The following is a 26,209-nucleotide window of genomic DNA, read 5'->3' as shown; positions in this document are numbered from 1 at the left end:
TTAGACTCACTTTACTTCCGTTCGGAAGCTGACCGTTTTTGCAACGTTCAAAACATTTACTTGACAGTCCCATTACTAAGGTTTAATTTTGTACAGTTGTTTTTACATAATAAACAACAACCAACCTGTGTTCAGCAGGTGAACAGGAGAACCAGGAGTCAGTCCGTTTCTCTCTCACAGATTTCTTCCACAGAACGCGGGGGCCTGAGTGCTTTTAGCATTGATTCGCAACCGGAACGACTACAAATGTTCCACCCCAATAAACAGATGCCCCTCAAATAATACAGGGACAATTAATAAAGACATATTACTACTTTGAGATTAATGGATCAAGTTTATTTTCTGAATAAAAAACATTTATACAGCTATTTAGTTCTGATAAGTAGTCATTAATCTTTTTGTTGTTGTTTAAGTCTGCCAAACCAGATCTCTACCAAGTTGCCAAGTGCACAGTTTGCTGATTAACTCTACATACTCAGCGCCAAGTTTACATGGTGATTTGTCGCCTTTGAAGCCCAGAAATGTAAGTTTGGACTGCTTAGTAATCAGTTTGCAGTTGACGCGCACCAACCAACCTCCAAATGGAGCTGATTGAACTCCAGTGATGATCAGAGTCAAAAGTATGACTCTGGTTCCTCGTTTCGTCCCCGACACAATTCCCCAATTTCATCCCCAAGCTGCTCAAATGCTCTCTATGTTCAGCAACACATATCTATGTGCACCAGAGTAAATCAGAGTGTAGCAAACTGAGCCTTTCTTTATGCACTTTTGTCTCACTACTCCAAGGCATGGACTGTGAATAGTTGAATTGTTGGATTTTCATTGAAGGTTCCCATTGAAAATTCACTTGAAAAGTTGCAGATAGAGAAAGGCAGAGAAGTATTTTCTTTTATTTATTCAAATTTAAAAAAAATGAATGCCACTGATGGAGCTCTTATTTGAAAATCCATTTCTCACGTGTTTATGATAAGAGATAAGATAAGATAAGATAATCCTTTATTCGTCCCACAATGGGGAACTTCACATGTTACAGCAGCAAAGCAATAAAGGGCATTAAGATAAAATAAGAGCCTATTTATAATAATAAGCTGTGCTTGCTCTTAATGTTTAAGCTAAACTTAAGTATGTTTCCATATGAAAATGTTGATCATCATATATCTGGAGAGAAGGGAAGCACAATTGTAGTCCATTTCTCAAAAAGTAGGGAGTCTGGCCCACGAGTCTTAGACCCAGTTTTTTATTTTGGCCCACTGTGTATTTGAGTTTGACACCTTGCTGAGTAGGGTAATGCTCTGCTGTCGCTGCCAACATGCGGGGAGGAGCCAACGTACCTGTCGGGTTCCTGTTTGCCTTTCTGACTTTACTGATGGACTTGAGGATTCTTTACGATTGCAGAGAGGAGACAGAGACTCGGTGAGTTTACAGTTTAATGTCCAGTACGGTGACGTCATCAGGACGCAGATTAAATCAGCAGCAACAATCAGTAACGATTGCCTGGGTTTTTACAGACGCAGCTAAATGATGGATAAAAACGTTTCAACGCTCACGGAGCCCGGTGCTCTGAAAAAGACAAGCACGAGGACGAGACAAGGTGAGTTCAACACTGAAGCTATCCACGGAGGTGGATACGAGATATAAGATACAGATACTTTATTTGTCATCATGTTGCGTACAATTCACAACAAATCGTGTCAATATAGTTTAAAGGTCGGGAATCGAACCTGAAACTTGCTGACGGCACCCCTGCAAACTAAACATGCCGATCTGCATTACATTACATTACGATCATTTGGCAGACGCTTTTATCCAAAGCGACTTACATTACATTAGCACCCTTCGCAGAGGGGGGAGCAATTGAGGGTTCGGTGCCTTGCTCAGGGGCACCTCGGCAGGGGCTCGAACCGGCGAATGTTACATACAGAATGTGAATAAATCATGAATGGATCTGGATCTTTTCAGATTTAACGAAAGCGAAAGTAAGAATTCAAAGATTTACTCCGACACGAACAAATGTAAAGGGACGGATCTAATCAACGACATCCTAATTACATATACAGACAGTACAGAGTCAATACTGAATATGATGGATTTGTTTATTTGTTCATTATTTTTGATCCATTTATGCAACTATATTTTGATGAACGTCAGATCTAAATTCACACCTACTTGACTTTTATAAGACACAAGTCAGTTTTACGGTTTTGAAAAGAACCAGCACCGCAGCTTGTCATGTAATCTGTGATGTGATTATGTGATAAATCCCATCCCATTATCTTTCTGCTTTACAGAATCAGAAACCAACATCTGCACAGATGTAAGTTCACTGTATCAGACATCTTCTTTAACATGTGATCCATTATGAAGTCGTAATGAAGTATGTTATTTTGCTGTACTCTGTTTTTGTATGTTCTTTTTCGGTTTCCCCTGTCTAGAATGGTGACCCTACATTTCGTAGGAACTCAAAAGGGGCGTTGGAGACTGAACCCTCGGGTGAGGCCCAGGATTACTCTGCCGAGTTGACCAAACAGCCGTCTTGGAAGATAAGAAAACCAGAAGTCGTACAGGCTGAAGCAAAGGCCCCTGTGCAGTCTGAGGGCGGCGATTGTGGAAACGACAGGCTGGTTCTGAGCCGGTTCACAATTCAGTTTGGCAACTATAAGGGGAAAACCTTCAAATGGCTGTTGGAGAATGATGTGGGTTACACCGCCCAGCTAGTCGCTTCACACCAGAAAGAGAAAGTGGACAAAAACTCTCAGAACCCACAGATGGCCAACAAGGTACACTGCCTGCAGATACTCACCAGCATAACACACAACCAACACTGCACAACACTGAGCTTTCACCACTGTCACTTCAAAATGGAATACAAGCCTGTTGTTGGTATAATCACCTTTTATTAAATATTGCTATCAAATAAACTAAATTAATAATAATTACAACTTTAAAAAAATTAAAGTCCTCGGAGAACCACCCCCTATTAAAAGGGGAAAAGATAGCAGATCATTGACCTAAACCTCAAGGTTTCACCATAAAATTTGACTATCTTAATTAACAATTGAAATCAAATTAATCTTCTTATTATTATAACACGGGAACTCTTGCATAATTTAGTATTGAATTTACGCTCTTATTTACTTTGATGTTCTGTTATTCGTTCCAACCGAGAATACTTACATCTCCCACATACATTACAGGCCGGATAAATAATTCTGTAATTCTGTTTTCGCCCGTGTGGGTAAAGTAATCCCGAAAAGTCTGTGTGTGTGTGTGTGTGTGTATACGTGTGTATATGTGCGTGCGTGCGTGCGTGCTACCGCGTGCGAGAGAGAGAGCCCTTGGTGGGTGAAGTGTTAAAAACCTTTGTGTTGAAGCTCAGGTAGTACTCCTCCTCGATTAGTCATTTGCATGTCTTCTGTGCCTGACATGGTGAAAGGCGAATAGTTACATTACATTACATTACGATCATTTGGCAGACACTGTTATCCAAAGCGACTTACATTACATTACCACCCTTCGCAGAGGGGGGAGCAATTGAGGGTTCGGTGCCATGCTCAGGGGCACCTCAGCAGAGCCTCAAACCGGTGACCCTCCGGTTCCCAAGCGGAAGCTCTACCCACTGAGCTACTGCCTCCCCTAGTTCTCTGGGCTTTGTGTATTAGGCTCAGACGGTTGAAGCCAGTATTCTGATTGTGAATGTAACCTTATGTTGACCAAATAATGCTTTCAGTATTTATAATAGATAGATGTATATTTTACATCTGACACCTTAAGGCAGGGGTGGGGAAACTCCGACCCGCGAGGCTGTTTGATCCGCAGCGCAAATAACGAATCGCCCGTGATAGGAAAAAGGTTCCCCGCCTTCCCAGTAAGTGTGCCATTTGTAAATTAGCCTTGTGGTGGAAGAGCAAGAAAAATCTGCCATCTATCTCCTTAATAGACTGTCTTTGTCCTATGGGGTCATCAACACCTCTGTCTAAATTGGCTATTTCAGTGTCACACTGAGCTTTGGTGTAGCCATCAAGCTCCTCTTTCTCTTCTACAGAGACTCTGAGCAGTCGAGCAACCAAATCAGGCAGTGAGGCCTTCTCACCTGCCTGAGAAACCTCAGCTCTTACTCTGATGGGGTCTGGTTACTCATACCTCTACCTTTGGGGCAGTGCTTCTCAATTGCTTTCTGTCGAGCCCCCCCTAGGAAGAAGAAAACATTTTACTTCCCCCCACCCTCTGCCACGACGATAAATAGTATAATTTGTCTATAAAATTGTTACAAGTAACAAGTAAGTGCATAACATTGTATCCTTATTAACATGAAGGAAAACTAAAAAAAGAAAGAAATAGATCCACTTACAACAAAGAATAACTTTACTAACCTTGTTTTTTTAGTGTGAACCAGAAAAGATTTAAAGAGCATCAATTTGCCTTAATTTCAACAAAATCAAATCCTTGTGTAAACTATTTTACTATACCAAACATTTTTCAACCAACTAATTGAGCCATTTGATACTGAAAAATAAACTTAAATAAAATTAATAAATAATAATAAATTAAGTTGATCAGCACCATGACCTCAGGAGCGCAACATATTAAACACTTTAACTTACAAAACAAACATGAAAAACAAAACAAATTGTGCTGATTTTTTTGAAACAGCTGATCTTGTCTGTGAGTTGAGGGAGGTGTTTTTCTTTCACCGGCACGTTTTCGCTGAAAAAACTCAAGCGGCTTATCAGCGTGGTTGGGCTGTGATGTGTTTAAGTGACGCCTTCATTTATTTGGCTTCATGCTGTCCGCTGTCAACATTTTTAGACACAGTAAACACACCGATCTTTCCTCGTCTCCCACCGTAGTCACAGAGACGCCAAGCGCTACATGTGCTTCGACATATTTCCTCGTCTTAGCTTTCGGGAGACTTTTGTCTGTCTCATTATCTCCGTCTCTCTCTGCCTTTCTTTTCATCCCTGTTAAGTATTTTTCCAATGTGTCTTCTGCGCTGGCTCCAGCTCTGTGTGTGTGTGTGTGCGTGCGTGCACGCTTGCTCGGTGCAAAAAAAAAACCCCACACCACGGCAGAGGAGCTAACACTCCCTGTGCATTCTCTAATAATGAGAGTAAATGGCACACTACATGTAAACGTGAAAGCGCCACTGCCACCTATGTCCCCCGGGGTCACACGCGCCACCCCTGGCATTTCACCGCGCCCCCCCTATTTGAGAAGCACTGCTTTCGGGTAAGGGAGACAAAATCTATTGACACCTGGCGGAATTCTCTGTAAGCACTAACGGTGATGACAGTTGCCCACCACTAGGGTAATTAAACAACCCTAAATGTGAATGATTAGTAGGAAATATATAGAAGGTGCTCTGGTAACAACAACATTTCTTGTCTTTATCCTAAGAATGCCTTGACTGACTACTCGATGTTCTACCCTGACTTTGCAAATGAAGTCAGGTTCCACCGCCAAGCCCCGAAAGGAAAGATTGGTTTTGGTAAATACAAATCCGAAACCCTGAAGAGTCTGTGCGAGTCGAAGGACAGAGCCAGAATCAGGTATGTTTGAGGGCATGAGTGAGTTGCAAAGAATAACAAATCACACAGCAAGCAGCACAATATGCACTGCACACTACCCTGCCCTTTTTGTATAGTTACGTAGAATTCCTGCGGGGCAAGAAGGAAACCTGCACCCCTAATTCACAAATGGAGGGCGCCATCAGATACATTCTGCAGCGTGATCAAAAAAAGCCTGTGGCTGCTCGGAGGACCAGATCTGCTGCCACCAGGCCACCCACCAGCAGTGCCAAGGTGTCTTTCTGTAAGTGTTGATCAAGCCCTGGGTTATGGGGAGACAATCCTATCATAATTCAAGAGCGTGATCTGTCAATCGAAGAGCAAGAGTCTAAATGTCTCTGCTTGCACTTAAAACTGAGCTTCTTGCACTCATAATGTCTCTCCTGTCGCTTGGATTCCTGTTGCCTGTGCTCAAACTAGATATTGTCTGCTCTTGGATTTTTTCTGTAATATATATATATATATATCCCAGTTTCTTTAAAACATACCAGTTTCCATATTTTTACTGTATTAGCTATATATAGGCCCAATACAGCACACCATATCCTGTTGGGCTGGTTGAGGAACGATGTGACGCTGGTCGACATGGACCATCAACATCAGGGATAGACAATGATCGTTTCATTGGTCTGATGGAGCACTATTCAGAATGTTAAAAACAACATTACAATGGCTTTTGTGGCTGCAGAGGGAAATTATGAAGATGGCCAAGTTTGACAACTAAAGCCTCTGCAAATAAGATAAGATAACATAAAATTTGATTTTACCTTGGGTTCTCTCCGGGTATTTCGGCTTCTTCCCACAGTCCAAAACATGCAAGTTAATTAGGTGATTCCAAATTGTCTGTAGGTGTGAATGTGAGAGTGAGTGTTGTTTGGGTCTATGTGTGCCTTGCGATGGACTGGCGACCTGTCCAGGGTGTACGCTGCCCTTGCCTGTTGACAGCTGGTATTGGCTCCAGCGACCCCGTTAGCAAATAGCATGAGATGGGCGGCAAGAACAAAAGCCAAGTGGTGTTTAGAACCTGAATATCGTAAAGAAACAGTCAGAGATTATAATTACAAGAGAAATAAAGAGAATGAAAAAGGACAGATATGTGCGATTGCAAAAGAAAACAAATTTACCAAGAACAATCAATCAGTCAAAAAGTGCAAGAAATTAAAAGATATACAACATGAGACAATGCACTTGAAGTTAAGAGTTAAGACAGGTGGAGTAACATGGACACCAGAGTTTGCTCAATGGCATCCAGAGAAATTTGGTAGAGCAGAAGGATGTGTAGGATGTAAAGAAAAAGAAGAAAATGTATTTACACCTGAGAGAGAACAAGATTGATAAATGTAATAATGATAAGAAAAACAAAGTGCTCAAAAAAGCTATGAACAATGAAAACGTTTTCAAATCACTCTCAGAATATATAGAAAGGGCATACCAAATAAGATCCCAAATACTCAGGTATTGGGATAAAAACATGTAAATATATCACAATGGAAAGCCTGCCTTAAAGGTACTTTTTTTTGAGTACTTGAAACCCTTTTTTTGTGGATTACTTGGTGCGGCCCAGCCTCACCCAGACTCTGTCTTCAGCGGCCCCCTGGGAAGTTGAGTTCGAGACCCCTGCACTAGAGCATGTAACTCTTTGCTGGCTGACCTGCAGCTTGATTTTTCTGTTGGTGTACAGAATTTTCATACAATATTGTAAAATAAACATCCATTTGGCAATACAGACAAAAAGCTGTCCGATTTTAACATATCTTTTATGTATTTTGTCATCACGCTATCTTAGCACTATACAGGCTTATTAATGCCTCTTAAAGTGACAAATGACCTGTTAGTTCTGGGGGTTTGGTTATCTGGTTGTTCTAGGGTTTTTTTAAACACATAATACAAAGTACTGACCACAGTGTGGAATCAACAAATAGAGTTACAAAGACAGAAGTTATTGCTGTGCCCTTGTATTTGTTTACACTGGATTGTTAAGTTTGACTGTCGCCTCATAATTCATAAACATCACATTTTTTTCCGTCATTCCATAGTGGAGAAAAATGCAGAAGATCTGATCCAGAAAGTGACTAAAATAAATGTCAAACAGATTTTGGACTCCCTGAAAACGAAGAAGGTTATCGATCAAGAATGTTATGATGCAATCTTCAAAATCAGGACGTCTCAGGATCAGATGAGGGAGATCTTCACTGTGATAAAAACTCAGCAGGGCAAAATTGAATTCTATGGGATTCTTGAGAAAAAGGAGCCAGTGCTTATGGATGAGCTCAAGAAAAGACGTAATTGTCATGGTTGAATCCATTTTTTGGATCAAATATCCACAGATCACCTTGAGACCAAAGTTCCACAGTAAAACTGGGAAATTATGAATCTTTTTTCTAGAGGGGGGCATTTTTAAAAGATGATCTCGACTTTTTGAACATGGTCACATAAAATCAGACGAATGTGGAATGAATAAAGACACATCTATTCTTCCTGTTGGAGCCAAAAATTCAACATATATTTTGCTTATTTGCATAATGTGTAATTAGAATTGAATCTAATGTTGGAGTTCATCACGTGTTGGTTTAAAATTAATGTCATTTTTGAATGTGAATGTAAAGTTATCCATCCTATTTCTAATTTTGTCTCGTCAAAGGAGATTGTTTATCTGTGCTCTATTAGCTGTCCTGCTATAGGAGAGGGGTTTTCGTTTTTGTGCGTCTATAGTTTCCATATAAGTATCCTTGTCTGTAGATTCATCAGTTATTTTTTTTTTTTAAATAAATGAATAATAATCATTTACATTTTCGTTTTCCTATGTTTCCTTGTATTATTCCAGTTAAAGAAACGGGTGGACAGTCCTCTGCACCAGGCTCCAGTGACGGTGAGCGATTTAAAGGAAACCTTTTCATTTTTTCTTACTTATTTAACTGAGAACAGACCAGACCAGAACAGAATCTTAAAGGGAGGCTCCGTCAATGTTATTCTCTTCATGTCATTTGGTCTGATCACTTTTCAGCATGTGAAAACAACTTTATACTGGATTTTGCTGGCTGTAGAGGAGAATTATGAAGATGTGCACGGTTGACAACTAAAGCCTCTGCTGGAGCCTCTTAAGGTGTTAGAGGCCAACTTCTTGAAGTGGCTATAGTTTTCAAGAGTAACAGGAAGTAACCCTGTGGTGATAGAGGCCAGGGCAGTGCTAAACCCAATCTCACATGTTAAAATGGTCGTTTCTCGTGTTAGAATCAACAAGCCAGCAAGTGAAGAATATTTAAAGAGTGAGTAAGAGTTTAAAAATGAGTAAGTCAAGAAAAACATAATTTCAGTGACGTCAATGCTAAACTGAATGATCAGTAAATGAATTATGCCATTGTAATCCCGCCTCCTCTTTCCTTGTTTTACAGCTGGAGGATCCTCATCTGGAGCAGCTGGTTCTCTTTTCCCTGTAGGTTGTAGGTGCACTTACTCACTATACAGGCTTATAATGCCTCTTAAAGTGACGAGAGGTTGAAGCTGAAGTGGGCAGTTTGATTTAGAACAAAATGAAAAACACCAAGCTGGAGCTTGGAGGCAAAGTTAGAGGCAAAGTTTATCAGCAATAAGGCAGTCAGAGGATAGTTGTTAAAAAGGTGTAAAGCTAATGTAGCTAACTGACTGCTCCAGAAATAACAATGTTCAATGTTCACGGCACACACACTGCCTGATTCAGTGCACTGTGACCCTGAGTGCTCAACGCTTAATAACAATACAAAAGGAGAATGTCTGCATACCAACATCAGTCTGCTCATAGGAAACCTTCCATAGTAGAAAACACAGTTTAAGCTGGAGGCAGCAGGAAGGACAGTAACACACCTGTTCAGACAGTCAATGATTTAAAGGCAAACATGAAGTAGCTGTGGGACGGGGCGTCTGAACTACAGCTACACAACAGAACTACTGTGGCTGAACTGTTCAGTTGAAAGAAATTGGAGATGTATTTCTTCTGGTTACACTCACATGATTAATATTCTGACAACAATGAAATGAATGAGAGTGGAGGAATTACTTACATACATGCTCTCTGAACATTTGATTTATATTTACCAGGAAGAAGCAAGGAGGACCAGTGAAGAGAAGCTTAGGAGAACACTCTGGTGTTTAAGTGAAGAGGAGCTCAATACATTCAACTGGTTCCTGATTGAAGGATTAAAAAGTCTGGGATACATGCGACATTTAGAATGGAGCACAGATGTAGAGGACACAGTGTATCAGATGATGAGGACCTTCGGCCCCCAGAGTGTGAACGTGGCAGAGGAAATTCTGATAAAAATGAAAAAGCATGATCTGGTGCAGATGTTGTCAGACACCAGCTCAGGATCTAAAGGTGAATCTGGAGGAACAGCATCTGTTCAAGGTAATAACTGCATTACTGTATTTATAATGATATATTACCAAAGGTTTCATATGTAGTGTGAGTGATTGTGATCTGGGTTTGAAATCATGCTGATGCCAAAACATCAAGCTAAACTGTCCTGTAGTCCTGAGGGGTATGAAGGGAGTTTGTGCTTTAAATCTGAGTTATTGGGACTACGGATGTGATTTCAAACGTGGACTTGTCGCCGTGGCAATTTTTCCCTCCACTCCAATCCTGGTCGGAGCAGGGGCCTGTATTCAGAAGGAAGCTCAACTGACCTCGGCCTTGTTTGTATAAGCTGGGTTTACAAAATTGAAACCCTATAATCAGACTCAGTCAGTATCGCGCAGCCACCAATCAGCAAGATCTGTTAATGCAGAGATGTGCTCGCTCCCATGAAAGAGGGCGTGTGTGCAAAGACGAACCAATGGGAACAGGATGGAACAGTCACATGCAGATACGTAATCACGTCTGAGGAGCTGGTGTGTGTGTAACGCCTACTGTTTATTATTCTGTGTAAAGTGTACTGAGACATTCATGTCAAATGCCCTTTCAATAAGCGGGGCTGAAAGAAAAACATCTGTTAAAGGTAATAACTGCATTTTTATATTAGTTATGATATATTTCATGCTAAAGGTTTCATATTTAGTGTGAGTGTTGATATTTATCTGTGATCTGTGTTTGAAGTTTTTCAATTTGGCAGATGCCCCAACATCAAGCTGAACTCCGTTGTGTCGTCCTGCTAATGACATGTCTGATGTGTCTGTGCAGGAATTGATTTGCACCTTAATTAACAAGAGGCTCACATTAGCGTTTGTCAAGATTCAATGAAATCAGTTTTATATCTTCTGTTATTGTCTGAACAGAGAAACAAAAATAACAGAGTCAGCAGAGTAAATCTCTCTCTGTCCATCTTCTCACTGGGCTGCAATGTATGTTTCTTTTTGTTTAGGACCTGAAGAGAGTCCTTCTTTCTTACTTATTTAACTGAGAACAGACCAGACCAGAACAGAATCTTAAAGGGAGGCTCCACCAATGTTATTCTCTTCATGTCATTTGGTCTGATCACTATTCAGCATGTAAAAACAACTTTATACTGGATTTTGCTGGCTGTGGAGGAGAATTATGAAGATGTGCAAGTTTGACAACTAAAGCCTCTGCTGGAGCCTCTTAAGGTGTTAGAGGTCAACGTCTTGAAGTGGCTATAGTTTTCAAAAGTGTAACAGGAAGTAACCCTGTGGTGATAGAGGCCAGGGCAGTGCTAAACCCAATCTCACATGTTAAAATGGTCGTTTCTCGTGTTAGAATCAACAAGCCAGCAAGTGAAGAATATTTAAAGAGTGAGTAAGAGTTTAAAAATGAGTAAGTCAAGAAAAACATAATTTCAGTGACGTCAATGCTAAACTGAATGATCAGTAAATGAATTATGCCATTGTAATCCCGCCTCCTCTTTCCTTGTCTTACAGCTGTAGGATCCTCATCTGGAGCAGCTGGTTCTCTTTTCCCTGTAGGTTGTAGGTGCACTTACTCACTATACAGGCTTATAATGCCTCTTAAAGTGACGAGAGGTTGAAGCTGAAATGGGCAGTTTGATATAGAACAAAATGAAAAACACCAAGCTCGAGATTGGAGGCAAAGTTAGAGACAAAGTTTATCAGCAATAAGGCAGTCAGAGGATAGTTGTTAAAAAGGTGTAAAGCTAATGTAGCTAACTGACTGCTCCAGAAATATCAATGTTCAATGTTCACGGCACACACACTGCCTGATTCAGTGCACTGTGACCCTGAGTGCTCAACGCTCAATAACAATACAAAAGGAGAATGTCTGCATACCAACATCAGTCGGCTCATAGGAAACCTTCCATAGTAGAAAACACAGTTTAAGCTGGAGGCAGCAGGAAGGACAGTAACACACCTGTTCAGACAGTCAATGATTTAAAGGCAAACATGAAGTAGCTGTGGGACGGGGCGTCTGAACTACAGCTACACAACAGAACTACTGTGGCTGAACTGTTCAGTTGAAAGAAATTGGAGATGTATTTCTTCTGGTTACACTCACATGATTAATATTCTGACAACAATGAAATGAATGAGAGTGGAGGAATTACTTACATACATGCTCTCTGAACATTTGATTTAGATTTACCAGGAAGAAACAAGGAGGACCAGTGAAGAGAAGCTTAGGAGAACACTCAGGTGTTTTAGTGAAGAGGAGCTCAAAACATTCAACTGGTTCCTGATTGGAAGATTAAAACACCCGGGACAAATCCAACATTTACAATGGAGCACAGATGAAGAGGACACAGTGGCTGAGATGATGGAGACCTTCGGCCCCCAGAGTGTGAACGTGGCAGAGGAAATTCTGATAAAAATGAAAAGGCATGATCTGGTGCAGATGTTGTCAGACACCAGCTCAGGATCTAAAGATGAGTCTGGAGGAACAACATCTGTTCAAGGTAATAACTGCATTACTGTATTTATAATAATATATTACCAAAGGTTTCATATGTAGTGTGAGTGATTGTGATCTGGGTTTGAAATCATGCTGATGCCAAAACATCAAGCTAAACTGTCCTGTAGTCCTGAGGGGTATGAAGGGAGTTTGTGCTTTAAATCTGAGTTATTGGGACTACGGATGTGATTTGACTTCAAAAGTGGGTTTGTCACTATGACAATTTTTCCCTCCACTCCAATCCTGGTCGGAGCAGGGGCCTGTATTCAGAAGGAAGCTCAACTGACCTCGGCCTTGTTTGTATAAGCTGGGTTTACAAAATTGAAACCCTATAATCAGACTCAGTCAGTATCGCGCAGCCACCAATCAGCAAGATCTGTTAATGCAGAGATGTGCTCGCTCCCATGAAAGAGGGCGTGTGTGCAAAGACGAACCAATGGGAACAGGATGGAACAGTCACATGCAGATACGTAATCACGTCTGAGGAGCTGGTGTGTGTGTAACGCCTACTGTTTATTATTCTGTGTAAAGTGTACATTCATGACAAATTCACTTTCAATACATCTGGATTTGATCCAACTTTATGTCATTAGTGTATCTTGTTGATCAATTATTACCTGTGATCAATACTTTAGACCAGTGGTTCCCAAAATGTGGGGGGGTGTGGGGGGAAGACTTTCTTATCTACAAAAGGGGGGCCCTGCAGAAAAAGTTGGGCAACCACTGCCTTATACTAAGCACTGTTGTCATAACTTTTGTTTTAGTTGCAATACTAGCAACATGAAACGCAGGAAGAAGCGAACGTAAATGTCTGCCTCCTGTTGAGAATCTGTAGTGTTGGTAATGAACATCCTTGGGGAAATGAAGTGGGCTGATGTGTGTTCCCTCTTGTTCTTATAGATCTTGTTTGCTTTTATTTTGTCTACATCCTTGATTTCCTGCTAGTTTCTCAGTCTGCCTGAACATTTGGACTTTGCCTTTTTGGATTCCTGCCATTATGCTGAGCTTTGTTTTGGAACTGTTGTTTAAATGCACACTGCTCCATATCCTTACTGCCTGTGTTTGAGTCCTCACCCTGTACCTATGTTCCAGTGACAGACAGACAGCATGACATCAGACTAATCTGGTTCTTTCTTTCCTTTCTCCTCAGGGAAACAGTCTACGGTGGAATTCCCATCTGCAGACAAAGTGAGCAATGTGATTTTATACATTACAATTTTCAAATCAAATGTGTTTGTGGCTCACCAAAACATGGCGTCAGAGAGCTTTCTTTAATACGAGCGAGCTACTAACAGCTAAGAGCACAGTGTGAAAATAAACCAAGTGTGCTGAGAATAAATGAGGGCGTAAAAACAGGAGCGTGGAGTTCAAAACTATGTTCAAGCAGATAAAACATCTACCACACATGCAGAGAGGAGAATGCACTCATACTTGTCAGTAGCACTCTGGTATTATGATACGTTCTGACGCCATGCTGGAGGGATGAGGTCATGGCACGTACTGAACTACGGCACCCAAAGAAAGAACTTAACATGAGCTTTAAATCAGCTTAACTAAAGACCTGAAGGTTTCCAACACACAGGTTAGAGACGAGAGGTTCAAGCTGATTTGTTTTTAGAACAAAATGTAAAACACCAAGCTGGAGATTGGAGGCAAAGTTTATCAGTAATAAGACAGTCAGAGGATAGTTGTTAGAAAGGTGTAAAGCTAATGTAGCTAACTGACTGCTCCAGAAATAACAATGTTCAAACATGGAAGGCTGCAGGCCGACTGCAGGGACTTTGTACCTTCACACAGGGACGACCGTTTCACTGTCAGGCGTGCTCCAGGTGTCAAAACATGCACACACACGGCACACACACTGCCTGATTCAGTGCACTGTGACCCTGTGTGCTCCACACTCGATAACAATACAAAAGGAGAATGACTGCATACCAACATCAGTCGACTCATAGGAAACCTTCCATAGTAGAAAACACAGTTTAAGCTGGAGGCAGCAGGAAGGACAGTAACACACCTGTTCAGACAGTCAATGATTTAAAGGCAAACATGAAGTAGCTGTGGGACGGGGCGTCTGAACTACAGCTACACAACAGAACTACTGTGGCTGAACTGTTCAGTTGAAAGAAATTGGAGATGTATTTCTTCTGGTTACACTCACATGATTAATATTCTGACAACAATGAAATGAATGAGAGTGGAGGAATTACTTACATACATGCTCTCTGAACATTTGATTTATATTTACCAGGAAGAAGCAAGGAGGACCAGGAAGAAGCTTAGGAGAACACTCAGGTGTTTAAGTACAGAGGAGCTCAATACATTCAACTGGTTCATGATTGGAGGATTAAAACACCCAAGACGAATCCAACGGAGCAGAGATGAAGAGGACACAGTGGCTCAGATGATGAGGACCTTCGGCCCACAGAGTGTGAACGTGGCAGAGGAAATTCTGATAATGATGAAAAGGCATGATCTGGTGCAGATGTTGTCAGACACCAGCTCAGGATCTAAAGATGAGTCTGGAGGAACAACATCTGTTCAAGGTAATAACTGCATTACTGTATTTATAATGATATATTACCAAAGGTTTCATATGTAGTGTGAGTGATTGTGATCTGGGTTTGAAATCATGCTGATGCCAAAACATCAAGCTAAACTGTCCTGTAGTCCTGAGGGGTATGAAGGGAGTTTGTGCTTTAAATCTGAGTTATTGGGACTACGGATGTGATTTCAAACGTGGACTTGTCGCCGTGGCAATTTTTCCCTCCACTCCAATCCTGGTCGGAGCAGGGGCCTGTATTAAGAAGGAAGCTCAACTGACCTCGGCCTTGTTTGTATAAGCTGGGTTTACAAAATTGAAACCCTATAATCAGACTCAGTCAGTATCGCGCAGCCACCAATCAGCAAGATCTGTTAATGCAGAGATGTGCTCGCTCCCATGAAAGAGGGCGTGTGTGCAAAGACGAGCCAATGGGAACAGGATGGAACAGTCACATGCAGATACGTAATCACGTCTGAGGAGCTGGTGTGTGTGTAACGCCTACTGTTTATTATTCTGTGTAAAGTGTACTGAGACATTCATGTCAAATGCCCTTTCAATAAGCGGGGCTGAAAGAAAAACATCTGTTAAAGGTAATAACTGCATTTTTATATTATTTATGATATATTTCATGCCAAAGGTTTCATATTTAGTGTTGATATTTATCTGTGATCTGTTTTTGAAGTTTTAAAATTTGGCAGATGCCCCAACATCAAGCTGAACTGCTGTGCAGGAATTGATTTGCACCTTAATTAACAAAAAGCTCACATTAGCGTTTGTCAAGATTCAATGAAATCAGTTTTATATCCTCTGTTATTGTCTGAACAGAGAAACAAAAATAACAGAGTCAGCAGAGTAAATCTCTCTCTGTCCATCTTCTCACTGGGCTGCAATGTATGTTTCTTTTTGTTTAGGACCTGAAGAGAGTCCTGAAGCATGTGGCAGTGTTGTGGTAAATTCATACATTTAATTACTCATTTAGTGTTTCAAAATGATTGATCAGTATTAATCCCTGTGATTTATCGATTCATTCCTCTACCCTGAAGCAGAAGTCTGCTCTCTGGACCAAAGTCCAACCTGAAGTCAGCAGTGTGGACCAGACTCCAACTTACAGGTGAACTTTATATATTTAGCTTTATGTCACAATCATCAGACCTGATGGAAAAATCAAAGATAAGGATCTTGGAAAATTTTACAGACCAATGCAGCATTAATGATGATTTAAAGCCCAAACTGTTTGTAATAATCTGCCTGCTTCTATTAAAACTATTGTTCATATTCATAAGTGACTCTTGACTACTCAGTGAACTCATGACCACCAACAAACTCCTGCTCCTGTTTAGGAGTCCAAAGCTCCAGTATTCAAGTACACATGCATGCATATTTATTTATATTGTATATAAATGTATATATTGTTCATATATTGCATATTTATATTGGTTTGCGCTGGGTTTGTCATGAAAGGGTTACCATCAAGTACCACTTGAACACTTGGCTGGAACACAGGGAGAGACTGGCAGGCACAGGGTACACACCTGCAGGTCCCCTGCTGGACATCACAATCACTGATGGAAAGTTAGAAGAAGTGTATCTGCCACACTGGATCTGCATCGGTAAGAGGACGTTTAATGAAATCCCATTATTTGTTTGTTGTTTAATACCATGTGTGTAAATGCTTACATGGGTACGATCAGTATGTCCTCACCAGACGTGTTCATTTGTGTGTTGTGCAGATGACATCTCTGATGTGTCTGACAAGTTTGCAGTCCTACACATGGAACTCTGTGGAGACGCTGTGGAAGTGGAACAAGTGTCTGAGGTCACACCATCCCATGTCAAACTGACACAGCCCCACTTCTCTCTTAAAGGGATCCTGATAAGACTCGGCTTTCAACAGAGAGTTTACTGTTCCATGTTGATATATAGGTCCAGCATATCCTTCCTCACGTTACACGTGTATCTGATCCAGAGAGATCCCGGACTACAAGAGGTTATTAATTTTATGTCTCCCTCCCAGCACAAATCACAACAGGTGCAAGACGGCAATTATTAATACAATATGAAACAGCAACAACCATGGTCTTTAAGGCATTTTGTCAAGGCACTAGTTGTACTCGTAGTATTTTAGAATAATACTTTATTCCTCATAAGACCCCCCCTTGAGTTTTGTCTTTTTCCTCAGGCCATCAATAAGAGGAAGTTGTCCTCTGGCTACCAAATCATTGAAAAACCTTATCCAGTGGAAGCCCTGAAAATCAACGACCGTTTCTTCCTCACAGCAAACTTGGACACTGCAGATATTTCTCCTGAGGTAAGGTTTGAACTTTCTTGTCACAGTTGAAATAATCACTTATGAAAAGGTAGAAACTCCTTCATTTCCCTCCTTACTCTCCCACAGGCAAACCATCTCATAATAGAAGAAGACCCAAATTTCTACGAAGTGTTCATTAGAAATCCAGACATTGACTTCATGCTCACACTCAGAGATAGTGGTGATGGAACAGTATGGACCCATGAAATCCGACATGGTCAGTCATTTCAATATGCAGTGTTAATGAAGCAAAGGCTTACACAGTTACTGAAAACAGCTAAATATCAAATCTAAAATCTGCCTTTTATTTCAGAGGAATACCAAAGCAGAAACCCTGCAGCTGCACCGGGTGAGATATGATGATTCCAATTTGTTTTAATCTTCCTGCAAATCAGCACCGAGGTCAAATGCAAGATGAGATTAATGTAAAGGATGGATGATAAGCACTTGACATCATGACTCATCTCACGCTTGATGCTCCCTGCTCCCTGCACAAATGAACACGCATGAATCACTGAAGTATTGGATGATTATGTCATAATGTAGCATACACAAGTGCTTCTGTGGACTGGTTTGGGTTTTACATAAATGTAGACAAATTATACTGACACAACTATAGAGGGCACCAAAAATGACTTACAGCTGATTTCTAACAGCTTAAATACTGACTTAGATCATGACATGAGTGATATTTCACTTGTGATCAGTTTCATTCAATAAAATGTTGATTTGGTTTTCAACCTGATAGTCATTAGATACTGAAGCGACTTTACCAGCTTTGAGTCATTCTCATTCCCTCTGTCCCAGGGAGGCAGTTTGTGGATAAACACTGATAGACTTGATTCAGAGGATGAGCAACATCAAGACAATAAGACAGCAATGGAAGAACATGTATAGAGCTGATTTGTAAATGAAGAGTAACCAAGAAAAATATTTACACCTGCCTGATTAGTAGAATACTATGATGACATACTGCACAACTGCATTCGTTACATTTAAGGCAACATATCACAGAATAGGACTATTACTCCGACCACATGAAATACATTTCCCTGCCCTGATGATTAAAGAGAGCGATCATTTTGTCATTGCTAGACCAAATGATCAGTAAATGTATTATGCCAATGTAATCCACCCTCCTCTTTCCTTGTCTCCGTCTAGCAGCTGGAGGATCCTCAACTGGAGCAGCTGGAGGATCCTCACCTGGAGCAGCTGGAGGATCCTCACCTGGGGCAGCTGGAGGATCCTCACCTGGAGCAGCTGGAGGATCCTCATCTGGAGCAGCTGGAGGATCCTCATCTGGAGCAGCTGGTCCTCCTCCCACTGTACAAGAAGGTAGGTGCACTTATTCACTATACAGGTTTAATAATGCCTCTCAAAGTGACACATGGGCCTGTTAGTCTTCACCGGGCTCAGACCATCTACAACAAGCTAAAGGAAAACACACTTTGACTTATTTTCTCACTTTGTCAGAGAGTGGAATGTTTTGGTGTTTGTTTTTTAAGAGATATGGATCAATGTGGGTTTCTAGTGGACTGTGTAATGTAAGTTTTTATCTATCGACATTTATTTGATCCCAACTATAAAGACTAGCCACATTATTTAGGGGTTAAATCAGTGCAGTTGGTAGTTGTTTAGTTATTGTGATGTGTAAAGGTTTACAAAGGACATCACTCAGCTTTGCACATTTCTCTCTGTCTTTTTTGATGCAGGTCATTTGGTTCTGATAAATAATCATTAATCTTTTTCTTGTTGTTGATACCGTGTCATGTGAGCATGTTGAAGTCTGTAATTAGTGGTTTTATTTTGTATTTATAAGATGTTGCTACTATTCTTGTTGCAGATTTTACATAACGACATAAAGGGTAACAAATACTAGACACACAGAGAAACAAACTACATCCATTTCAACAGCCACACAAAATACAAACACAAAAAGGGCCACAGTGTGGAATCAACAAATAGAGTTACAAAGACAGAAGTTATTGCTGTGCTCTTGTATTTGTTTACACTGGATTGTGAAGTTTGACTGTTGCCTCATAATTCATAAACATCACATTTCTTTCCATCTTTCCTCAGTGGAGGACTTTCTGAAGAAGAATGAAGCAGATCTGATCCAGGGAGTGACTGAAACAAATGTCAATCAGATTCTGGACGCCCTGAAAGCGAAGAAGGTTATCGATCAAGAATGTTATATGAAAATTTTGAAATCTTCCGGTAGCTCTCAGGATCGAATGAGGGACATCTTCAGTGCGGTAAGAACTCAGCAGGGCAAAATTGAATTCTATGAGATACTTGAGAAAAAGGAGCCAGTGCTTATGAATGAGCTCAAGAAAAAGATGTAATTGTCATGGTTGAATCCATTTTTGGATCAAATATCCCCAGATCACCTTGAGACCAAAGTTCCACAGTAAAACTGAAAAATTATGAGTCGTTGTTCTAAAGGGGGGCGTTTAGAAAATGATCTTGACTTTATGAACATGGTCACATAAAATCAGAGGAATGTTGAATGAATAAAGACACATCTATTCTTCCTGTTGGAGCCAAAAATTCAACATATATTTTGCCTTATTTGCATAATGTGTAATTGGAATCGAATCTAATGTTGGTGTTCACTTTGTGTTGGTTTAAAATTAATGTCATTTCTGAATGTGAATGTAAAGTTATCCATCCTATTTCTAATCTTGTCTCGTCATAGGAGATTGTTTATCTGTGCTCTATTAGCTGTCCTGCGATAGGAGAGGGGTTTTCGTTTTTGAGCATGTGCGTCTACAGTTTCCGTGTAAGTATCCTTATCTGTAGATTCATACGTTATCATTTAGTTTAAGCTGCTTCCATATCCCTGACTTGTGTGCTTGCAATATTACAGAATGTGGACTTCATACTTTGAAGTCAATTCTGCATGTCTGATATTTCAAACATCGTTATAGCCTAATACACTGTGTAAATATTAGGACAACAAACCAGCGTGTTCAGATTTCACCTTACAAGCTCTCCTGGTAAGTCAAACACATTTATTTATTTGATCTATTTAATCAGACCAGCATCTGATTAAATAGATAAATGAATAGTGTGATTTTATTGTGTAAGTTAGGTTACATCAGTTGCATTGTGGGTAGCCTGCGGCAGAAACAATGTCTCCTGCTGCAGGTGAGCGGGGTAGAAACGCGGTCCGCAATAAATCAGAATCAGAATCAGAATTCCTTTATTTGTCCCACAACGGGGAAATTTACAGTGTTACAGCAGCAAAGGGGGATAGTGCAGACAAAGAGAAATACATTCAATAAAAAAATAAAATAACAATACAATAAGCAATAAGCAAACACTCATTACGTCATTAAGTCTTATTTTCGTTGTATTGCATGTGCTATATGTATCATATTGTTAAATATGATAGACGTTTTTATATGTTTTTTTAACTTTTATTTGGTTTTGTATTTTCGTTTGCCCTTGAAGCCCGTTTTCACTGTAGTGATGTACATTTTAATTTGATATTCATTCTGGTTAGGCGGACCGAATTTTGTTGTTGTCCTCTGACAATTATTTCCCGACCCATACAAATGCTTATTTGTTGTGTCGTGTGGTGTTCTGAAGTTCGTGTGGATTGTGTGTTTAACCCGTGGCACAGTTAGCATGCTATTTGATTCGTCTAACGTTCGGGGTGCAGTGCCTTTTATGACCACTGCGGTTTATTTCTTAGGGGTTTATGGCTAAAAGGGATTAAGTATTGTTAATTGAATGCGACTTGTCTGGTTTGTTTGGTAACATTGGAAATTAGTATACGACTAGATATAATTTGGTTTAATACTTATTGTGGAGTGAATTTTGATGTGTTAAATAGGCAGAAACAATGTCTTATGTTGCAGTACAATAAAGTCATCTTCATCCAAGCTCATCACAGAAATACACTATTGTGGAATCGTTCCGATTAAAAAGATAGTAATAGTAAACAGAAATGTGTGAAAAAAGTCTGAATTCAAATGTACTATGTATTGTAATATCTAACTAAACGTCAATTTTTTTTTGTTATCAACTTCCTGAAAACTGGTTTGATTCAAATGACATTTATCATTCAATTTTTTCAGAACTTTCCACCTTGGCATGTGACACCTGCTCCCATGACAATTACAAAACGGTATTATAACATTGATTTAGGAATCATTAAATGTCTCCATATAACTAGAGTTTGCCCGTTAATACACCTCCATGTACTGTAAGTGGAGGCAAGTGAGCATCTTTTCTTTTAATTTTTCAGCAATCTCCCATGGGATAATAAAGTTTTATCCTATCGTATCTTTTTATCGCACCTCCCAGCGAAAATCACCGACTCACATATCTATGTGCATCAGAGTAAATCAGTGTAGCAAACTGAGCCTTTCTTTATGCACTTTTGTCTCACTACTCAAAGGCATGGACTTGTTGAATTGTTGGATTTTCATGGTAGGAAATTATTTTATTTTGGTTTTGATGTTCTGTGAAAAAAAGGTTCCCATTGCAAATTAACTTGAAAGGTTACAGATAGAGAGAGGCTTAAAGTATTATTTCATTTATTTAAATAAAAATAAGAAACGAATGCCGCTGATGTTTCCCTCATTTGAAAATCCATTTCTCATGTGTTTAAGATAAGAGATAAGATAATATAATCCTTTATTTGTCCCACAACAGGGAAATTCACATGTTACAGCAGCAAAGTTGATGCAAAGCAATATAGGGCTTTAAGATAAAATAAGAGCCTATTTATAATATTAAGACCTTGTTCCAGACTTAATGTTTAAGCTAAACTCAAGTATGTTTCCATATGAAAAAGTTCATCATCATATATCTGGAGAGAAGAGAAAAGATGCACGGTTGTAGTCCATTTTTCAAGAAAGATGGAGTCTGGCCCGCGACTTTCCAAGTTTTTATATTTTGGCCCACTGTGTATTGAGTTGGACACCCCTGACATAAGGGGTAACAAATATTAGGAACACAGAGAAACAAACTGTATTCATTTCAACAGCCACACACAATACAAGCACAATACTGACCACAGTGTGGGATCAACAAATAGAGTTACAAAGACAGAAGTTATTGCTGTGCTCTTGTATTTGTTGACACTGGATTGTAAAGTTTGACTGTCACCTCATAATTCATAAACATCACATTTCTGTCCATCTCTCCTCAGTGGAGGACTTTCTGAAGAACAATGAAGCAGATCTGATCCAGAAAGTGACTGAAATAAAGGACAAACTGATTTTGGACTCCCTGAAAACCAAGGTCATCGATCAAGAATGTAATGATACAATCCAAAAGACTGGTAGCTCTCAGGATCAAATGAGGAAGACCTTCAGAGTGATAAACACTCAGCAGGGCAAAATGGAGTTTTGGAGGAGCCAACGTTCCTGTCGACTTCCTGCCTTCTGACTTGAGGATTCTTTAGGATTGTTTGGTTGCAGAGAGGAGACAGAGACTCGGGTTTACAGTTTAATGTCCAGTACAGTGACGGAGGGTGACGTCGTCAGGACGCCGATTCAATCAGCAGCAACAATCAGTAACGTTTGCTTGGGTTTTTACAGACGCAGCCAAGAGATGGATCAAAACGTTTCAACGCTCACGGAGCCTGGTGCTCCGAAAAGGACTAGTAAGAGGAAGAGACTGGGTGAGTTCAACACTGAAGCTATCCACGGAAGTGCAGCCAAATGTTAGAGCGGGATCCATCACGTCCTGCTATGATGTGGTCGAAAACACAGCAAATAAGGAGTGAAACCACAGGTTGGATCCTTGTTACAACACTTGTACATGTTGTTACATCATGAGAGGCTGAGTCCTGAAGGACAGAGATGTCCCCCTCTGTTGGTAGCACAGGAGAGCTACAGGGAGGCTGGACGGCGCGCCACACTTGGTGGTAGAAACTCCTGTTACTTTTGGTTGACACGTTTCAGGTTTATGAAGAAACCTTGTTGAACATTCGGAGGAACGAGTGGGCAAATTAAAAGCACCTTGTGTGGCTGAAAACCTTTGTTCCTTGTATTTGTGGACACCCGAGCAGTGCCTGAAACTGACATTCAGGGGAAAAGCCCCTCACGATGTCACAATGTATAAATAAACCTTTTATCTTGTAAATATAGTTTAAGGGTCGGGAATCGAACCTGCAACTTGCTCACAGCACCACTGACAAACATGCTGGTCTGCATGTTCGCATATAAGTGAATGTTACACACAGAATGTGAATGCTGCCGGAACAAATTCCTTTTAAGTGTAAACTTAATTGGCAATAAAGTGATTCTGATCTGAATAAATCACGAATGGATCTGGATCTTTTCCGATTTAACGAAAGCCAAAGTAAGAAATCAAAGGTAAACTCTGACACGGACAAATGTAAAGGGACAGATCTAATCTACGACATCCTAATAGTGGGCCGAGTTTTCAACATTTCGGCCGTGCCTGCCATTACATTTCAAAATGGCCACCACCGACGCCACGTTGAATATTTGTTGAAAACCACAACCAAGTAATATCCCTCCAGTCACCAATTTTACTGTTCTGTTCTCTCCTGAAGGACCTGTTACCTTCACGGCCAAACAGAACACCTCTGACAGCTACCCAACTCTCTCTGGAGTGCTGAGGTTTCAAACCGTGCTGGTGAATGAGGGAGAAGGCTACAGTCCTGACACAGGCCTCTTCTCCTGCCCTGTGACTATTGGCCCTGGTCTTCTGGTTACAACCGGTTGGTTGATTAACCCCCTCCCCACACCAAACGGGTACCCAAAAGGAACACGGTCATCACCCTCACCTTCGCTCACACAATATCATAACATGAATGAAGAACAGTACTGGTAACAGAGTTAGATAACTACATCAATCAATTAACTGCATAAAAAAACCATGTCACACTAATTTGACTCTTCCATGTTTCTTTGGTATAACTCAGTTTAGTCCATGAAAACAATAGGGAAACGCTCCACTCAGATATCCGGCACAGTCCCAAAAAATACCTGAGTACCATGAAAGTTGAGTGACAGCAGCCTTCCTCTGCGAACGAGCTGGCGTCGATCTTCAGACCAATCCTGTTAAGGTCACGGCACCATTGTAACGGGTATGTCTGGCTCGCTGTCCTCTCTGACCAGGCCTGCGGCACATCTGTCACTCCTGGTGATCTCTACGTCGTGTTCTTGTGTTGGATGAACATACCGCACCGCAGACAGCTGCTGGTTGTTTCTTTATTAGGAAGATTGTCTCCTGTACAAGTGAAATAAAATATAACATAACCCAGACACGAGTCAACAGGCCTCCTCTCCGTAACGCGTGGCACGAACTCAGAGTGGTGCAGGCCTGCACTTGTTTCGTGCATCTAAGTCAAGCCACAAAATAAAATGTATAAATGCGCAATGCACTCGACCTAAACAAACTACTAAATGCAGAAATGACCAGCATTTATTATGAAATCAATGAAAGAATTGAACACATACCTGTACAAATGAAATAAAATACAACATGCGGTCTCCCGGACACGATCCTCAACGACCTCCTCTCCAAAACGTGTAGTGGAACGTTCCTCTGGATCTGGCGACTGAGCAGGTTTTAAACCACAGGCAGAGGGAGCATGAGAGGGCTGCAGCTTCAGAGTGGAAAGTTGGTGGAAAGGGACATGGTCAGCGCAGCCAGAAGATCAAGCTCACTCAGGCAGTGGAAAGGCTGGTGGAAGACCTGATCCAGGAGTCGCAAAAGTGTCACAATCATCAGACCTGGTGGAAATATCAAAAATATATGTTGGTAATATACACTCCAGTCATATCTGCTCAGTTCATCCACTAGAGCACATCTTATACTTACATACAACACTAGGGTGACCACTTCCATAACACCAAAAAGGAGGACATTATGCGGCATATCAATAAATTACCATGGTGTACATAGGACTCTGGTATACTCTCATTTACAATACAATTTTGTGTGGTTTGAAGATGTTTGTGTAGCTGAATAGGAAAAAATATTAATGAAAAGTCAAAAAGTGTTTCTTCACAGTATTTGAATTTATTCAATACATTGTGGTGTTCAAAAACTGACCAGTGAGATGAATCTTTTGTGCCACAAAGCATAACATGTGTGGACTCAAATGTAAAAAACAAATAACAGGTAACATATATAATAATAATAAAATGCTTTATTGAAAAGCATAAATAACCTTTTATGTTAACATCAAAGGAGATTGTAAAGAAAACAACATTTACATTCAACTGCTCAAAAAGTATATCATATCTAAAGTGCTTCAGTCATTTGGGGATTTGTCTTCATCTGTTTGTGTGTGTGTGCTGTACTGTGCCACTGAAATGTTTTAACCAAATTCTATTAACTTTGAACTAGATTTACATGTCAATGAATAACTTAAAAGTATATTAAACACATTGGAACTATTTATACATCATATTACGATATTCCAGTGAGTTTACAGGAGCCGTGTCAGTTTACGTTGAGATTAACAAAATGGACGCCGTCCCGCAAAAACCCAAACAAATTAGACTCACTTTACTTCGGTTCGGAAGCTGACCGTTTTTGCAACGTTCAAAACATTCAGACAGTCCCATTACTAAAGTTTAATTTTGTACAGTTGTTTTTACATAATAAACAACAACCAACCTGTGTTCAGCAGGTGAACAGGAGAACCAGGAGTCAGTCCGTTTCTCTCTCACAGATTTCTTTCACAGAACGCGGGGGCCTGAGTGCTTTTAGCATTGATTCGCAACCGGAACGACTACAAATGTTCCACCCCAATAAACAGATGCCCCTCAAATAATTACATTACATTACGATCATTTGGCAGACGCTTTTATCCAAAGCGACTTACAGTACATTACCACCCTTCGCAGAGGGGGGAGCAATTGAGGGTTCGGTGCCTTGCTCAGGGGCACCTCGGCAGGGACTCGAACCGGCAAACCAGTCAAAAGTATGACTCTGGTTCCTCGTTTCGTCCCCGACACAAT

The 26,209-nt window shown here is 40.5% G+C and overlaps 3 protein-coding genes and 1 long non-coding RNA gene across 6 annotated transcripts in view; 3 read left to right on the top strand and 1 right to left on the bottom strand.

The window, feature by feature from the left end:
* Positions 1-23,701, top strand: part of LOC143000817 (apoptosis-associated speck-like protein containing a CARD) — a 39,417-nt gene extending 15,716 nt beyond the window's left edge. Inside the window, exons 1-10 of one of the 3 annotated variants that reach the window (XM_076150247.1) lie at positions 16,053-16,551; positions 16,672-16,928; positions 17,121-17,249; positions 17,337-17,466; positions 17,563-17,598; positions 18,411-18,584; positions 19,329-19,504; positions 21,335-21,384; positions 21,505-21,689; positions 22,414-22,495. In XM_076150247.1, the coding sequence (XP_076006362.1) occupies positions 16,311-16,551; positions 16,672-16,928; positions 17,121-17,249; positions 17,337-17,466; positions 17,563-17,598; positions 18,411-18,584; positions 19,329-19,504; positions 21,335-21,384; positions 21,505-21,613 (1,302 nt within the window). In that variant the 5' untranslated portion in view covers positions 16,053-16,310 and the 3' untranslated portion in view covers positions 21,614-21,689; positions 22,414-22,495. Of the gene's footprint in view, positions 1-8,388; positions 8,434-16,052; positions 16,552-16,671; positions 16,929-17,120; positions 17,250-17,336; positions 17,467-17,562; positions 17,599-18,410; positions 18,585-19,328; positions 19,505-21,334; positions 21,385-21,504; positions 21,690-22,413 lie in introns of those variants that run through there. The other 2 variants (XM_076150251.1, XM_076150248.1) reach the window with 2 other exon arrangements.
* The window catches only part of LOC143000816 (uncharacterized), an 83,562-nt gene that overhangs the window by 38,168 nt on the left and 19,185 nt on the right, over positions 1-26,209 (top strand). The window contains exons 15-20 of the mRNA XM_076150246.1: positions 8,957-8,997; positions 9,639-9,945; positions 11,412-11,452; positions 12,085-12,400; positions 13,547-13,584; positions 14,648-14,942. Coding sequence (XP_076006361.1) covers positions 8,957-8,997; positions 9,639-9,945; positions 11,412-11,452; positions 12,085-12,400; positions 13,547-13,584; positions 14,648-14,942 — 1,038 coding nt within the window. The remainder of the gene's footprint in view (positions 1-8,956; positions 8,998-9,638; positions 9,946-11,411; positions 11,453-12,084; positions 12,401-13,546; positions 13,585-14,647; positions 14,943-26,209) is intronic.
* On the top strand, positions 1,327-8,300 carry LOC143000820 (uncharacterized). Its single transcript, XM_076150254.1, has 7 exons — positions 1,327-1,413; positions 1,509-1,591; positions 2,289-2,314; positions 2,433-2,777; positions 5,395-5,546; positions 5,642-5,808; positions 7,601-8,300. Exons 2-7 carry the CDS (start codon positions 1,519-1,521, stop codon positions 7,861-7,863), a joined length of 1,026 nt encoding a protein of 341 aa, XP_076006369.1. The 5' UTR covers positions 1,327-1,413; positions 1,509-1,518; the 3' UTR covers positions 7,864-8,300.
* Positions 7,957-21,044, bottom strand: LOC143000821 (uncharacterized). Its single transcript, XR_012963661.1, has 2 exons — positions 19,806-21,044; positions 7,957-8,042 (listed from the first exon to the last, which is right to left on the bottom strand). It is a non-coding gene; the product is annotated as an uncharacterized LOC143000821 (long non-coding RNA).

Source organism: Genypterus blacodes, unplaced genomic scaffold (genome assembly GCF_046128005.1).
Source record: "Genypterus blacodes isolate CSIRO-AG114 ecotype Tasmania unplaced genomic scaffold, CSIRO-AGI_Gbla_v1 ptg000052l_1, whole genome shotgun sequence".
Taxonomy (NCBI): Eukaryota; Metazoa; Chordata; class Actinopteri; order Ophidiiformes; family Ophidiidae; genus Genypterus; species Genypterus blacodes.
Note: the sequence above shows the minus strand (reverse complement) of the source record. Positions and strands in the feature narration are given on the sequence as shown.

Coding starts and splice junctions, on each gene's coding strand:
- LOC143000820 (XM_076150254.1), top strand. CDS start 1,519: ATGATGGATAAAAACGTTTCAACGCTCACGGAGCCCGGTGCTCTGAAA. Junction 1,592..2,288: donor AAGCACGAGGACGAGACAAG/GTGAGTTCAACA, acceptor TCTGCTTTACAG/AATCAGAAACCAACATCTGC. Junction 5,547..5,641: donor AAGGACAGAGCCAGAATCAG/GTATGTTTGAGG, acceptor CTTTTTGTATAG/TTACGTAGAATTCCTGCGGG.